The sequence below is a fragment of the Oculina patagonica genome, chromosome 2 (genome assembly GCF_052425735.1).
Source record: "Oculina patagonica isolate OP01 chromosome 2, crgOcupat, whole genome shotgun sequence".
Lineage (NCBI taxonomy): Eukaryota > Metazoa > Cnidaria > Anthozoa > Scleractinia > Oculinidae > Oculina > Oculina patagonica.
In genome coordinates this window covers 2,486,963-2,501,494 of record NC_135759.1, presented here as the reverse complement: position 1 = coordinate 2,501,494, position 14,532 = coordinate 2,486,963, and the positions used below count along the sequence as shown (strand labels likewise).

At 38.7% G+C, this 14,532-nt stretch overlaps 1 protein-coding gene across 1 annotated transcript in view; it reads left to right on the top strand.

The window, feature by feature from the left end:
• LOC144640640 (uncharacterized) overlaps window positions 1–14,532 on the top strand; it is a 101,044-nt gene that overhangs the window by 72,007 nt on the left and 14,505 nt on the right. The window contains exon 9 of the mRNA XM_078499736.1: window positions 12,093–12,375. Within this exon, the coding sequence (XP_078355862.1) occupies window positions 12,093–12,375 (283 nt within the window). The remainder of the gene's footprint in view (window positions 1–12,092; window positions 12,376–14,532) is intronic.

The following is a 14,532-nucleotide window of genomic DNA, read 5'->3' as shown; positions in this document are numbered from 1 at the left end:
GTGGTCACGTGACCAGCGCAGTTTTAAGCTCTAAGAGCTTCTTGTTATTTTTCGTTTTGTCGGTTACCTGTCCCAAACCTCCACTCGGTCATGCTTAATGTCACGCGATGTTTAGAAGCTACAAATCAGTGACCAAATGGAGAAGTTTTCTTTTTTTTGTCTTTACAAAAAATGTTTAGTGTGAAATATACAATTTTGAACCGTTTGACTCGTGGAAAATACTAAATTTCCACGATTTTAAAGAGAAATATAATTCAGTGGGCAAAAATCTGTGAATAAATACCATTACGTTGGTGTAAAAGAATGTGCTGACGTGACAAGTTTCACTTTCGATCGGCTAGACCTTGAGTCACGTAATTTTTCAAAGCTATTATCAGCTACGGTTCAAATCTTTGCGAATCCTTTGGTCTTTACTTTAAATATTCGATCAGCGTGAAGTATTTTGAAGCGTTGAATCAAGGAAAATACTAAAATTTCATGCTTTAAAAGAAAAAACGCTTTAGCGGGCAAGAATTTACATTTATTTACATTACGTTTGTGTCCTGGAATGTGCTGGCGATAGCAAATTTTTACTTTCACAAGGCACTGATCGGCAAGAATCACGCAATGCTCTGAAAGCTTTAAATCTGCTACAAATGGAAACTAAACAAATCTTTCAAACTTTTAACCTAGCATGTTACGTGTGAAATGTTCGATTTTTTAGCGTTATGTATTTTTGGAGCTGTGTCACCTAGAGGATTTCTGAAATCTGAAGGAAAACCACTGAGACAAACATGTCCTGACTTGCAAGATTTACGTCATTGGTAAATTAATTCTCCGGGGAATTCCCATTCAGCAAAAAGCTGCTCCAGTGTTCTTCTCAAATTTGATTTAATTATTTGCTCCAATATTCGGAGCGAGTTATTCAATCTTTAAACGGGAATTTAATACAACACTGGATGTTGATTTAAACGGTTTTTGGTTTCACGGATCAGGATCGTTGGAAGAAAATTTGGCCAGCATTAGCATATAGGAAAAACATTTAATTTCGAATGGAACTAGTCAACCATGAAATGTCACGCAAGGTGTTTTCTTACCATCTTGTTTGTCAGTCGCAACATTGTTCGACGCGGGTAAAGGGGATAACGGGGGGGGGGGTGCATTTTTTTGTTCCCCCCAAATGGCTCCCCTAAAGTGCTCACGAGACCAGCGCAGTTGTAAGCTCTAAGAGCTCTTGTTGATACTCATTGATTGGAATCGTCGGGAGATTGGGAAAGCGCCCCCATTTTCGACCTGCGAAGGACTGGGAAGGAGTCATTGGCGCGGGCGATTTAGCAAAAATCTCGGACTCCAAACGCACATTTTGGTTTATATTGTTCTTAAAAAACACACTCTTGCCCTGCTATGGAACGAAGTGAAGTCTTAATAAGTAAGAATGGAAATGGCCTTCAAAGCACTGAAACACTTTCTGATCGCATCAAGGCGGTATGTTACATCGAGACTGTCTTCATAGCCCAGAAAACAGGCAAAGAACGGCTGAAGTAAGGTTTCCTTTTATTGTTGGATATTTCGCTTGTGAAAAGATATTCTTGGGATGATCTTGTGCCATTCTTAAGGTTTATTGAAGTCTTCCTATTTTACTCTGTCTTTTTTCTATCAATTTCAGGCGAGGAAGCGGGTTCTTTTCCAAGCTTAGTTTGGAAGGTTGTGATGATGTTTACGGAGTGTTCACAAACAACCACGTCCTTGGGACAAAAGCCGAAGCTGAAAATGCAAAGGCCACGTTCCTTTACGAAGGACCAAGAGACGGCGAATCGATTAAACTAAGACCGGAAATAATGTTTCGAACTCACAAGGTTAGTTTTGATGGTAAATGCGAGCACTAATCCCGAGAGAATCAATAATAGGCTATTTTACAGTTGTCTGCTTAGTAACCTGGCCTTTGAATGGAGGTGAGGCTGAAGGTGACCTTGTTTTGATACAGACCGCACTGCTTTTGTTGTGTAAATCAAGTTGTTCTGATGCTAACCAGTTTGCATTTACATAATGAAGCAGAAAGGTTTCTATCAATGCAAGATCACCTCAAACCTCTCAACCTCAAAGCACTGGAAATCTGGAGATTGAGGTAAAAAAATCTGGAGATTACAGTAAAAACCGGGAGATTGATCAACTGACGGACAAAAATAACTAAAAGAGTGCTAAAACTAGGTGCTAATCAAATGACTTGGTACTCTGTTTACCGTGAGATTTCTGTTTCTCATCGTGAGATTGAAGTGAAAACCGTGAGTCTCACGACAAAATCGTGAGACTTGAGAGGTCTGTCACCTCCAGCCTCACTAGCATTCAAAGGCCAGGTCACTTGGCAGGCAACTGTAAAATGGACTATTCAAGACGTGGCGGCCATGTTAGGGGAACAAACACACGTACATTTTTGGTTGCACCTTGACGGGTATGAGTGGCTCGATGGGTTTGCAATTTTGACCTTCCAGGTCTGTGATGGGGTTCTAATTTTAACATTTTAGTCGTTGAATGGGGTATACCTTTCCAATTTATATCTTTCTGCTTATTTTAATCAGGTCAATTTGAAATGAGCAAAAACAATTTAACAGATGGGGTATATAATTTTAACTCTTTGGTCAAAGTTGCTAATTTAATCCTTTTTAGGTATGATAAGGTAAGTTTGGGGTTCCTGGATCCATGCCGAGCATCACCACCTAAACTTTCTAAGGGCCTCTTCACATGAGCCCGGTAAACGGGCTGTCTCGGTTACCAGGACAGATCTTGACGTCTGTTTAAATGGTAAAATTTTAGCCCAGTTGATGGGGATAACATTCAAGAAACGAAACCAAAATTGCGACACATAAAGTTGCATCTTTTGCGACTATCGTAGCTTTATCGACCCTTGTAACTTTACTTATAAAGCTAATTCGTATTTTTCTAAAGTGAAAATAGATACAAGGCAAAATTATGCCATTTTGACCGCCCAGTTACAAAAGGGAAGCTATTTTTTTCAAAAAAAGTTGCGTCCCGGCGGCCGGGCTGGAGTGTTCATATGGAAAAATTTTCTTCCCGGTTGCCGATATCTCGTTTGCAGAAACCGAGATATCGGCAACCGGGCTGGCCCGCCTTCTCATATGAACACATCAAAAATGTTACAAAGAAAATAGGAGTGAGCTGATATCTCGGTAACTGGGCCAGCCCGGTCAACCGGGATCATATGAAGAGGCCCTAAGAACCCTGGGGGTGGCAAGAAGATTGTGTAGGTCAAATTGCAGCCTTTATTAAAGGAGTGACATTTTTTTGACAGGGTATAATTAATAGAAGTATAGCAGTGTGCAACAAATGCAGACTGCAGGCTGGCAGTACATGTGGCGCTCCGGTTAGCCTGAATAATGTTTTGTTAGCCTGAATAGCACTTAGGTTTGCCTGACAGCGCTCTGGTTAGCCTGTTTACGGTTACTTTTCAATCATAGTAACTAAAAAGTGCCAGTATGCCGTCTGCATTTGTTGCACACTGGAATCAAAGTGTTGAATTGAATCAATAGCATGTTATTCATTTGTTGTCAGGAACTTGACTATACCTTTGTTGGTGTCAACAAAGAAGACATCGACAAGTTACAACACAGTATACCGGTACAACCTATACCCCTGGAGCCTGAGCCAGAACTGAGAAAGGACGACAGTATAATTATTTTTCAACACCCCCAGGGACGTCCTAAGGAGTATAGCCAAGAAAAAATTTCAAATATTGAAAAACCTTTTGTGTTCTACAAGGCTGATACGGAAGCAGGTTCTTCAGGATCCCCTGTTCTTACCACTGTAGGGCTGAAGCTTATAGCCATCCATCACAAGGGAAGTGAGGAAGGAGGTTACAACAAAGGGACTCTGAGCAGTGAAGTTCTTATGCATCTAGAAAAAGGAACATGTATGTTGAATTTTTTCATGGTGTCCAATTACAATAGGCCCTTTGCAGAACCTGGTCATGTAACCTTGTCAATCATTAAAATATGTGGTAGTGGAAAATGGTTGCCAGAAAGGTAGGCTCGATTTCCGCCACCTCCTTGAGTCCGGGGGGAGTAGCGCGGGCTCATTTTCCGGAAAGCGGCTGGAAAATCGAGCCTACCAGAAAGGGGGAAAGACCATAATGAATAGAATCGCTTTGAGATGTTGATCGCGACGTTTTGACTGCAATACTGCTAGTCTTCATCAGGCGATGAGGTCGATTGTTTACGCGTCGCTATTTATGCACGTTGGTTTGTTGTGATTGGTGCATTTAGATCCTCATTATTATTCCGACTAAACAAATAAACGTTTATTACCTACCGTATTTATTCGGTGTGATTGGTGCATTTAGATCCTTATTATTATTCCGACTAAACAAATAAACGTTTATTACCTACCGTATTTATTCGGTTATAAGGCGCACTCGGTTATAAGACGCACCCCAAACTTGGCGACTTTGTCATGCTATCAACATCTCAAAGCGATTCTATCGTGAGACAAAGCATGCCGGAAAGAAATTTTCAATTGCACTCATTATCGTCTGATCACCGATCTGTAAACATCTCCTCGCGGTGCGAAGATATTCCAATGCTGAAAGAAATATCAAGGAAATCTATATCAAATCTTTTGCGAGCCTAGTAGCACCTATAGATAAACGTAGATGCGTATTGCTGGATTCATAACTATAGGCGATATTTTACGGCGGAACAACTCATATTTTGGATTCGAAACATCGCGGTTCGTCGACTATTGGAAATATTATTCGATTCTAGCATGTTTGTGATCGAAGTAAACAGGCTAAAATTGAACTTATCTTTGGCGCTTTGCTTTTCAGAAACGTTGAGTAATGAATGAAGTACGTTGATGTACTGCTGGCCAACGCAGTTCGCCCTATCGTGGTTTTTGATGGATTTTCGCTGAGTTGTTTTACTTGGAGGGCCCAACGGCCGTTTTGATATATATGCCGAGTATCGGCCAAACAAAATGATGATATAAACACTTAATATTCGTCTTCTTAAATAGATAGGTGGAATAAATGCATATTTGTAGTTCTTCGAGCGAGTTGCCCGAACGATAAGTGGAAAACATGTATATTTATCGTTCTGTTAAAGCGGGCTGCACGAAGGATAAGTGGAGTACAAGCATATTTTTCATTGTTTATGTTGCACGAAGGATAAGTGGAATACGTGTATATTTTTCATTCTTAATTAAAGCGGGTGCGCGAAGTATAAGTGGAGAACATGCAAATTTCTCGTTCTTACTAAAGCGTGTTGCGCGAAGCCGATAAGTGTAATACATGTGTAAAGCATGTTGAATGAAGGATAATTATTCGTCGACTGCGGGACTGCGGGAGCATTATAGTTCAACTGCCTGTGGCTGGGCAATCGCTTCGACATGCCGAATATCGGCAAACAAAAGGATGATATAAACACTACAATAACAAAAATGGCAAGTGAACATTAAAATATAAATACACATGAACGGGAGTACCAAATTAAGCTCTTGTCCTGTAAGAACATTGACAGAAATCACACCATCAACTCCTGCAGAATGCCGCGAAATGGAAGACAACTGAGTGACATATCAAGGAAAAAACCCCAACTTCAAGTCCAAATTTGACCGTTAAAATGGCGGGGCCCGCCCGGGCCCACCGTACTTTTCTTAAAGTTCAAATATTGAACTTAACTTCTATGCAAAAATAATCTACAGTACTGATCCTTGTTTGTCAAGAAATGAGCAAATGTTCATCGACGTCGAACGCTTGCGCCAAACAACCTTTTACCATATAGCACGATTTCAATCGACTAGTTTTTCCCTTAATTCAGAACTTGACAGATGACTAGGTATTATTCTTCCAGTTCCAATAAAATAATTCGTAACAACTGAAAGTTTCGCCGGAATCGCACGAAAAAGATGAGACCTTCTTAAAATCCCGCGACAAAATTGTCCGCCATTGCTTCCACCAAGGTGACAAATGATTGGTCGAAGAATGTCACGTGAACCGTGTCCAACCCTGCCTGATCGTGAGACAAACAAATAAACGTTCATTACCTCATGTGACCATGTTCTGCAAAGGACGTATTTACGAGGAAATTGCATCCAGTACAGACTCCACTGGATCCAGACCTCTCTCACTTTGAAACAATTAAATAGAGATTGAGTACAAGTCTGTATCCAGTAGTTAGCATCACTTGACCAATGGGTAAGCTGGAACATTTACACATTTTGGTAGAGCACAGCTAAAATAAATTCAACTGAACATCATGATTATTGTATAGATTGACATTATAAGTTAATCTGTGAAAGCTCTGCTTATGCATGTTCATAATTTTTATTATTATTTTGTCAATAAATCATTAAACTGGGTTTATGTTTTTCCCTTAGATACCAAACCTTCTGGCATCTTCTCTGACAACCAAGATAAGGAAATCTTTAAAGGTATTGTTACCTTTTCAATAATTCAAATGCAAACATTATAATTTGTCGCAGATGTAATTTAACAGATTTTCGAACAGCCAAAATAATGGTCCAGTTAACAATTGCTATTCTATTTTAGAGCACTAAAACTGTATTAAAAGGACGTTTGGTTACTGATGGCGCGTGTAGAAATGGATGGCAATTTGAAAACGTTAGCCAACGTTTTTCAAGTTGTTTCCAGGCACCTTCTAAAAAAATTGTTATTTATAGCCATAGTTTTTCTATCTTTAAATAAAAGTTATAAAGTTGTATCTCCAGTTAAATGTTCAAAGATAATGTTTTTTATGGGTAACGTTCTCTCTCTTCTCTTAAAAAGGGAAGCCTCAAGCCAAGCGGTCCATACTGCCGGAGCTTATCCCGGTTTCTGTAGCATTAAGCAGCTAGGAATATTTCTATTCCCCCCTGAATGGGATGCTAGTCCATCGCAGGGTTCCCTCCCAGCATTATGTCGCCGGTACCCATTTATACACCTGGGTGGAGAGAGGCACCATGAGAGTAAAGTGTCTTGCCCAAGAACACAACACAATGACCCCGGCCAAGGCTCGAACCCGGACCGCTCGATCCGGAGTCCGGCGCACTAACCATTAGGCCACCGCGCCTACCACTTATTTCAGAACAGTTTAAACCAAAAATCTGCGAAAATCCCTGTGACATAGTCCCTTTAATTAATGGGTGGCAAAAGAAGTTGAGACCATTAGTTGAAATTATTGTTTTCAAATGCTCTACATGTCGTGGTTTAAAGTTTCTTTGGTTTAAAATTTTTCAAACCAGTGATTTTTATTTTCATTGTCTTATTAATATTGATTATCATTATCTGAGACAAAAGGAAATTTAAATCAAACTGGTTTGAAAAATTTTAAACCAAGGAAAAAATAATATTAAACCACAACATACCCGTACATGTACTCATACATGTACATGTACTCTACTCCGGGAGAAAAAAGGGTACTATCTTATGAGCAAACAATGAAGTATTTTGTCCAAAGTACTGGTACATTAATGAAATAAAAAGTATAATTATCATGATAGTGTCTCATGATATAATTATTTTTAATGCTTGCCAAACCTGCAAAGATTTGCAAAGACTGTGACAAATGGATGAATTGAACCTGAGATTACCTTTGTGTCGTTTCTGGCCAGAAGAAGAAGAATCATCTTTGTTCAATGACTTCTTTGGGGTATCCTGTGCAGGGTCTGTCAGATAAGGAAAAACACTGTTAGGGTGGATTTGCACTGATGCATGATTTTTATGTGCGTTAACGTACATGAAAAAATTTAGAGACAATGATTGTATGAACGACTTGCATAAACGTGTAGGCAAGACGTTCATACATTGTCCCTAAATTTTTTCACACATGTTAACGCACATAAAGAATTATGCATCAGTGTAAATCCACCCTAACAGTGTTTTTACTTATCTGACAGACCCTGCACAGGATACCCCAAAGAAGTCATTGAACAAAGATGGTTCTTCTGCTGGCCAGAAACGACACAAAGGTAATCTCGGGTTCAATTCATCCATTTATAATTAATAGTCACTGCAGGTCTTCACAGGTTTGGCAAGCATTGAAAATATTTGGTAAAAAAATCTTTGGAAAGAAGTTGGAAGTCTACTAAAAACTCATAAATTGTTCAGAAAAATTAAAATGAATAGTCAGGAAGTAAGTGTCATACAAAAGGAGTTAACCTAGTGACTGTTTGTTAGTGCTTATTACACATGATTATGTGGGAAAATATAGTCAGTTCTCCATATTTCCTGGTATATTCCTTAGGTTTGGAATAACAAGTCTTTTAATAACATGACTGTTATTTCTTTATTTGACCATAGACAGTGCAGAGAATATACATGAGGATTCAGTAATAAAAGAAAGTCCTCCTGCTCCAAAGCGACTGAAAGGTAAACCTTAGTGCGTTTTGTATCCATAGATGCCGGTTTTTTCTGTTGCTTGGTTTCTTAATGCAGAATGCACTTTTATGATGGTTTGTTAGCACTAAACCACTAACCAGTAACCCACTACATGTATGGTGTAAAATTTGTAGCTTCTAACTCCTTTTCTTCTTCTAACTCCTTCTCAAACCACAGGTTCTCCTGTTGATCCTGAAGAAGAAAGAGGTTAGTTTTGCACCTGTCAATGTGAAGCCCCGAGGTGGGTGAAGGAAGTGGGTGGCAGACCCAGGGGAATTTCACATTGTCATGGAAATCAGAGTCAACTTCCCCACTCCTGGGCACCTAGTGATGAGGTGACCCAGGGGCAGTGCCCAAGTGTTAAAATCCATTTCCAGGAGAAAGCTGGCTGAGTCAGTTTCCTGTTGGTAGCCCCCCCCCCCCTCCCACCCTGGGGCAGGTGTATTACTCTTCATAACAGTTTTTCTGTACCTTCAAACTGATGAAGTATTAATTTTAATGTACAGTGGAACCCTGATATAACGATATGCCAAGGGGGCAGTAAAATTATATCGTTATATCGAGGAATCGTTATATCGGGGTTCCGTCCCATACATTTTACTATTGCCGGGACATAACATATTCATCGTTATATCGGGAATATCGTTATATCGAAGATCGTTATATCAGGGTTCCACTGTACATGTACATATTTTTATATGTACTTGGCCTGAATAAATTAAAGTTGCTCCCACAACATTCAGTGTCCATTTCTGGCAAACGCATCCACCTGAAGTTTCCTGTCTATACCCAGGGCTACAAAAAACAGTCGGTCATCAGACATTGGCAGACCAAAATTTGCTCATGTTCGATGCAAAATCCCAAGTGTGGTCTGACATGATGTCCGGACAATTTTTTTTATCATAAATAATTTTAGGGCAATGATGAATAAAAATCTACCAACCACAATTTTGTTTTGTCTGACCTGTATATATACCTTTGCCAAGTATGGCTGTTTAATGCATATATGTTGTGGTTCTATTTTTTCTTTGGTTTACATTTTATTTTCCTTTGTTTTGGGGTATGGTTGAGAACAAAACAAAATTAAATTTGAAATAACATAATTCAAATTGTTTTTGATTCTAGAAATTTTCATCACAGTGCTCAAGCAAAGTTTTTTTGTGAGTTTTTTGCTCACCCTGACAATGGCATTATTGCCGAAATGTTGGTCAAGAGGCTACACAGTTGTTGCCAATTTCAACAAAATAATTATTTGAATGAAGGACAAAAATTAATGAACTACAACACAAATGCTGTAGCAGCTTCTAACTCCTTCTCTGTTTCTCTCACTAGCTTCTTCTGCAGTTAACCCTGAAGAAAAGAAAGGTAAGTTACTGTAGACCACAGTTTATGTATTGTGTATCCAGTCTCTGAAAATATGGAAATGCCTTTAAGTTACCGTATTTACTCGAATAAGCGCTGCCCCCGAATAAGCGCTGCCCTCAAATAAGCGCCGCATTTGGGACAAAAAAGTTAATAAGCGCCGCCCCCGAATTCCGTTAAACTTAAAACAGCACTACAAAGCAACTCTTAAACAAACTTGGACATTTCTTTCCATAAAAAGCGATGTTTTACAGTTCAAAGTGATTGTTTTACAGCTCGCCCATTAGTTTTTTTATCCAACATTCTTACAATACGTAGTTCGGTAAATGTTGTGAAGGTATCGAACTGTGCCAGGACAGCTAGCGCCACTTTTCCCTTCAGCAATATACTGACAATCAAAAGATGCTATTTTCAATTACTGTAAAATATTAAATTCATTGTGGCGTCCAAATTTTAAATTAGCGCCGCCCTCGAATAAGCGCCGCACTCGAGGCGCGAAAAATTAATTAAGCGCCGCGGCGCTTATTCGAGTAAATACGGTATCTTGAAATTTAGGCTATAAATATAGCACCTACAATTGAATGTCATTTCACATACTTTTTTGTAATCTTCTTGAGGTCATGTTATGTTTATTAGGTTTATTGTAATTTTTTTTACATTGAACTCAAAGTTTAGCTGACTTTGTGTAACTAATAATTTAATGCACCAAAAGTTTGCATTGCTAAATCCACCAACACATGAATAAAGATTTTTTTTATTTTGTGCAAGATTGTTTTTCATAATACAGTCGAACCCCGTTATTTTGAACCATCGGGAAACCAAAAATAGTTCGAAATAGCGGGAGTTTGAAATAGGCGATAGCAAATGACTGATGAATGGCAAATTCAAGGGATATGAGTTTTAGTTTGAAATAACAGGAATTCGAAATAAGTTCAAATTAGCAGGGTCTAACTGTATTCAGTAGGGAGCTTAAGCAAACGACGACGGCAACGTGAACGAGGACGACACCACACAAAAGATTTAATGAACAGAATAATAGCTCTGCACGTGCGTTTGCAATCCTAGTACATTTCTTGGCCGTTCTCTGCTAAACAACAACGTGAAATGACTAAGTTTTGCGTATTTTGGAGAACGTGAACGTTAACAGCTAAATTTTCCTTTTTCTATTTGGGGTTGAACGCTCTCTCAACATATTTAGCTAGAGCTGGTTCCTAAGCAAATAGATATACCGAAAACATCTGGATAATCGCGAGATTTTCGAGTTAAATAAAAATTCATTTTTCACTAGGCGTTGTCCTCGGCGTCGCCGTCGTCATTGCTTAAGCTCCCTACTTTGTCATTGACCACTTGTGTTGAATTTCTGAGTTTGGTGCCTTTTAATTTGTTAATACATGATAAAGTTAAACAGTTTCATGTTACCCTTTGAATTGAATTGGAATAGATAAATGGTTTAAAACAATGTAACCTTGTCAAGTTCTTGTTCGTTAATTGTCACGATATCTGCTTGTTTAAAACACTGAACTTCTAGGGCCATAAGGGAGGGACTTTATAGGGCTTTTAATATGGTATATGTATAATGTTGTGGTTCAATTTTACCCTTGCCTTGGTAAAATTTGGAATTTCCCTTTGTTCGGGTGTAGGTAAGGTAAGGTTTAGCCTGTTGTTGTGCCTAGTGGCCCTAGCTTCAGGCCAAAGCTTATCCTGGTTTCTGTAGCATAATAGTTATTAAGTGGCTAGGAGTATTTCTATTCCCCCCTGGATCTAGTCCATCGCAGGGTTACCCCTGGCAGTAAATTTGTCGCTTCCCATTAATGCACCTGGGTGGAGAGAGGCACTGTGAGAATTAATTGTCTTGCCCAAGAACCCAACACAGGGCTCCAGCCAGTCTGATATGGAGTCCTGAGTGTGCTAACTATTGGGCCACTGCACCTCTTATCCTGGTTTATGGTAATATGATAAATAAATGAATATATAACAAAGAAAAGGGGAATCAAAACCACAACATATTGTGTGATTCCCAAAATAACCAATCCACCCCAAATCATAAAACATCACTGCATGACATTCCAGGGGGTAGGGGTGGTAAGGAGAAAAAGTATTCATAGGGCTGTAGCCAGACTTTTGGCATTGACAAGATCACGTAATGCCGACTGCAACAAAGAAGGTGAAGAACTGGGATATTGATGTGGAGGCAGCGATAAGTAGGTGTGCAGTGAGAATTATCTTGTACTTTCTAGGTGTAAAGGAGTCCAATTTGGTGTAAAGACTGATGAATAATCATGGTCCTGCAGTGGTTATCCACGTGGTATTCTTTTTACAACATGATTGATTCTTCATATATATTTTCTCTTGTTTATTTTTGCAGTTATCAAAACAGGCATACCCAGTGGTTATGAACTACAGAAACTGTCAAAGGAAATACCATCATGTTGGAAAGATCTTGGGAGATGCTTAGGCATTCCTGATGCAAAGATCATTGCATTTGAAAGACAAAATTCCTATGATATATCTGAACAGGCCTATCAGATGCTTCTGCATTGGAAGCAAAGTAAAGCAAGTGGTGCAACCTACAAAGCCTTATTTGAGGCATTATGTGATGATGTGGTCAGCCAAAGAGAATTGGCTAAAAATTATTGTTGTCAAAAGTAGTGAATGTACTTGTCGTGCAGTTGTTAAGTCCTAAAATGCAAACTTATTAGTACATAGTTCATTAGCATGGAAAAACCTTCTGGTTCACCTATTTTAAATTACACTTACGGTACATCATCGTGCAGTTGTTGATAATAGAATCTTACTTTGTTGTTTATTGGTTTTACTTTATCTCATAATGGGTCGAGAGACAACGTGGCTAAAATGGGATTTATACTACACATATATTTTAATATTCTCAATAGAACCATCAGCTAAGTACTGGACCTAAAGACTGATTATTAATTTTACTGTTTGTTATCCTTGTACTTAGGTGTGAATTTTTTAAAAGTACTTAAATGTGTAGTAATAAGCACCCAGTGACTAACTATTGGTGAAAGGTTTAAATTTGTTTGGATAGAAGACCAGCACCTTTTCATTTCCTTTTTTTAACAGCATCTCTTTCCTTTCATATGATAGCCTCCCCCTTCCCCCCCCTCCCCCCCCCCCCACATATCAGATCAGGTCACAGGGCCCAGGTGGCTCATACCTACACTTGACTTAAACATCTGCCATGTTATAAGTTTAGGACTCTAGTAAACATGAGATAAACACTTCATCATTCTTTGAAATTTGCACCCGTTTGTAAAATTTATACTCATTACCCTCGGTTTTATGAGATATTACAATTTGTAATGTGTAAAAATGTCTTTTTTTTCGTAAATTTTACAGTTTATAACTTATAACAAGTTTAAATGGATTTTTTATTTTGATGGAAAATTGTTAGTAACACTGGCTTATAAAAAGTTATTTTACAAGTATCATTACTTTATTCTATTTTGAAGAGTATTAATAGAGATATAGATTTAACTGTCCATGTTAGGTATTGTGTATAAACGTTTGTAGGTAGTTATGGAAAAATACTAAGGCTTTAGCAATTTAAGTATTTTATTATGCAAGATAAGATCTTGAATTGGGTAAATGTTTATTTTTTGCTGTCCTGTCCACTGTAAATATTGTTTTATAATTTACATTTATTTAAGATATTTTTTTATAAATAGAATGTATAGTTTTGAATTTTAGAGAGAGAGACTAATTTTTGTTAGCTTTTCTAGAAATAAAGAACCTGTCAGTACAGCTAATGTATAGATATATGACTTTATGTAAGGGAACATCATCATTTTCTACTGTAGCATTAATAATAAAAGACTATTTTATTGTCAATAAACTGACTTTCCTTTGTGTGTGTTAGCCTGCGAACGCAGACGTATTTCCGTCAGTCGTTTCACTCCACCGTAAAGTAACTAGTCTTAGAGCCGGAAATACGTCAGTGTTCGCAGGCTATGTATCTGTTGGGTTTAATGAAAGGTGGTGGTATGTGAATAGGGGTTTCGCAAATCCGCCGATGCGTGCAAAACGTGGGGGACAAACGCGTGACGAGCCCAAAGCTAAAGAACGTCTGCGTAGAAGGCTATGCTACTGTATGTTTTGGCCAAATCCATTATTAATTCCGCCACTATTTTTGTTCAAATACGAATCCGCATGACTTGAAAACTGAGTGGTATAGGTCGGTATAGTTTCAATGAAATGGACAGCAGATAACAGGCAGACGATCCTCTGTGTTTGAGGTCGAGGAAACGCAATTTGATCAACTGATCGCGAGAAATGCTCCTTAAAAAATGTTAAATACTGAGTTTTGCATCTTTTGATTCCAAATTGTGATCAACTGTAAGCCAGATAAATAAAGTTCACTTATGTTTTGTTGTTTCAGTATTTTTTGCGTGGTATTTTGTGCATTTGATGGGGTTTTGAGTCCGTTAATTCCTCGCTAGCCGCGGGGCTAGCCGTTACCGCCCCCACAGGCTGATCACCCTGTGTTCGCGGTGAAATCTCTGGTGAGAGACAAACTAACTCCCGAGTTAGGATTTCGAGTTGGATTTTCGAGTTAGGATTTCGAGTTGGATTTTCGAGTTAGGCTAACCAGAGTGCATAGTAGGCTAACCGGAGTGAATAGTACCGGGATAGTAGGCTACAAAAGACCGGATTGTGTAGTAGGCTAACCGGAGTGTGTAGTAGGCAAAACGGAGCGTATAGTACGGTAATTGGCAGAAATCTTGAATCCAACTCGAAATACTAACTCGAAATCCAACTCGAAATCCAATAGGCAACCTCGTCTG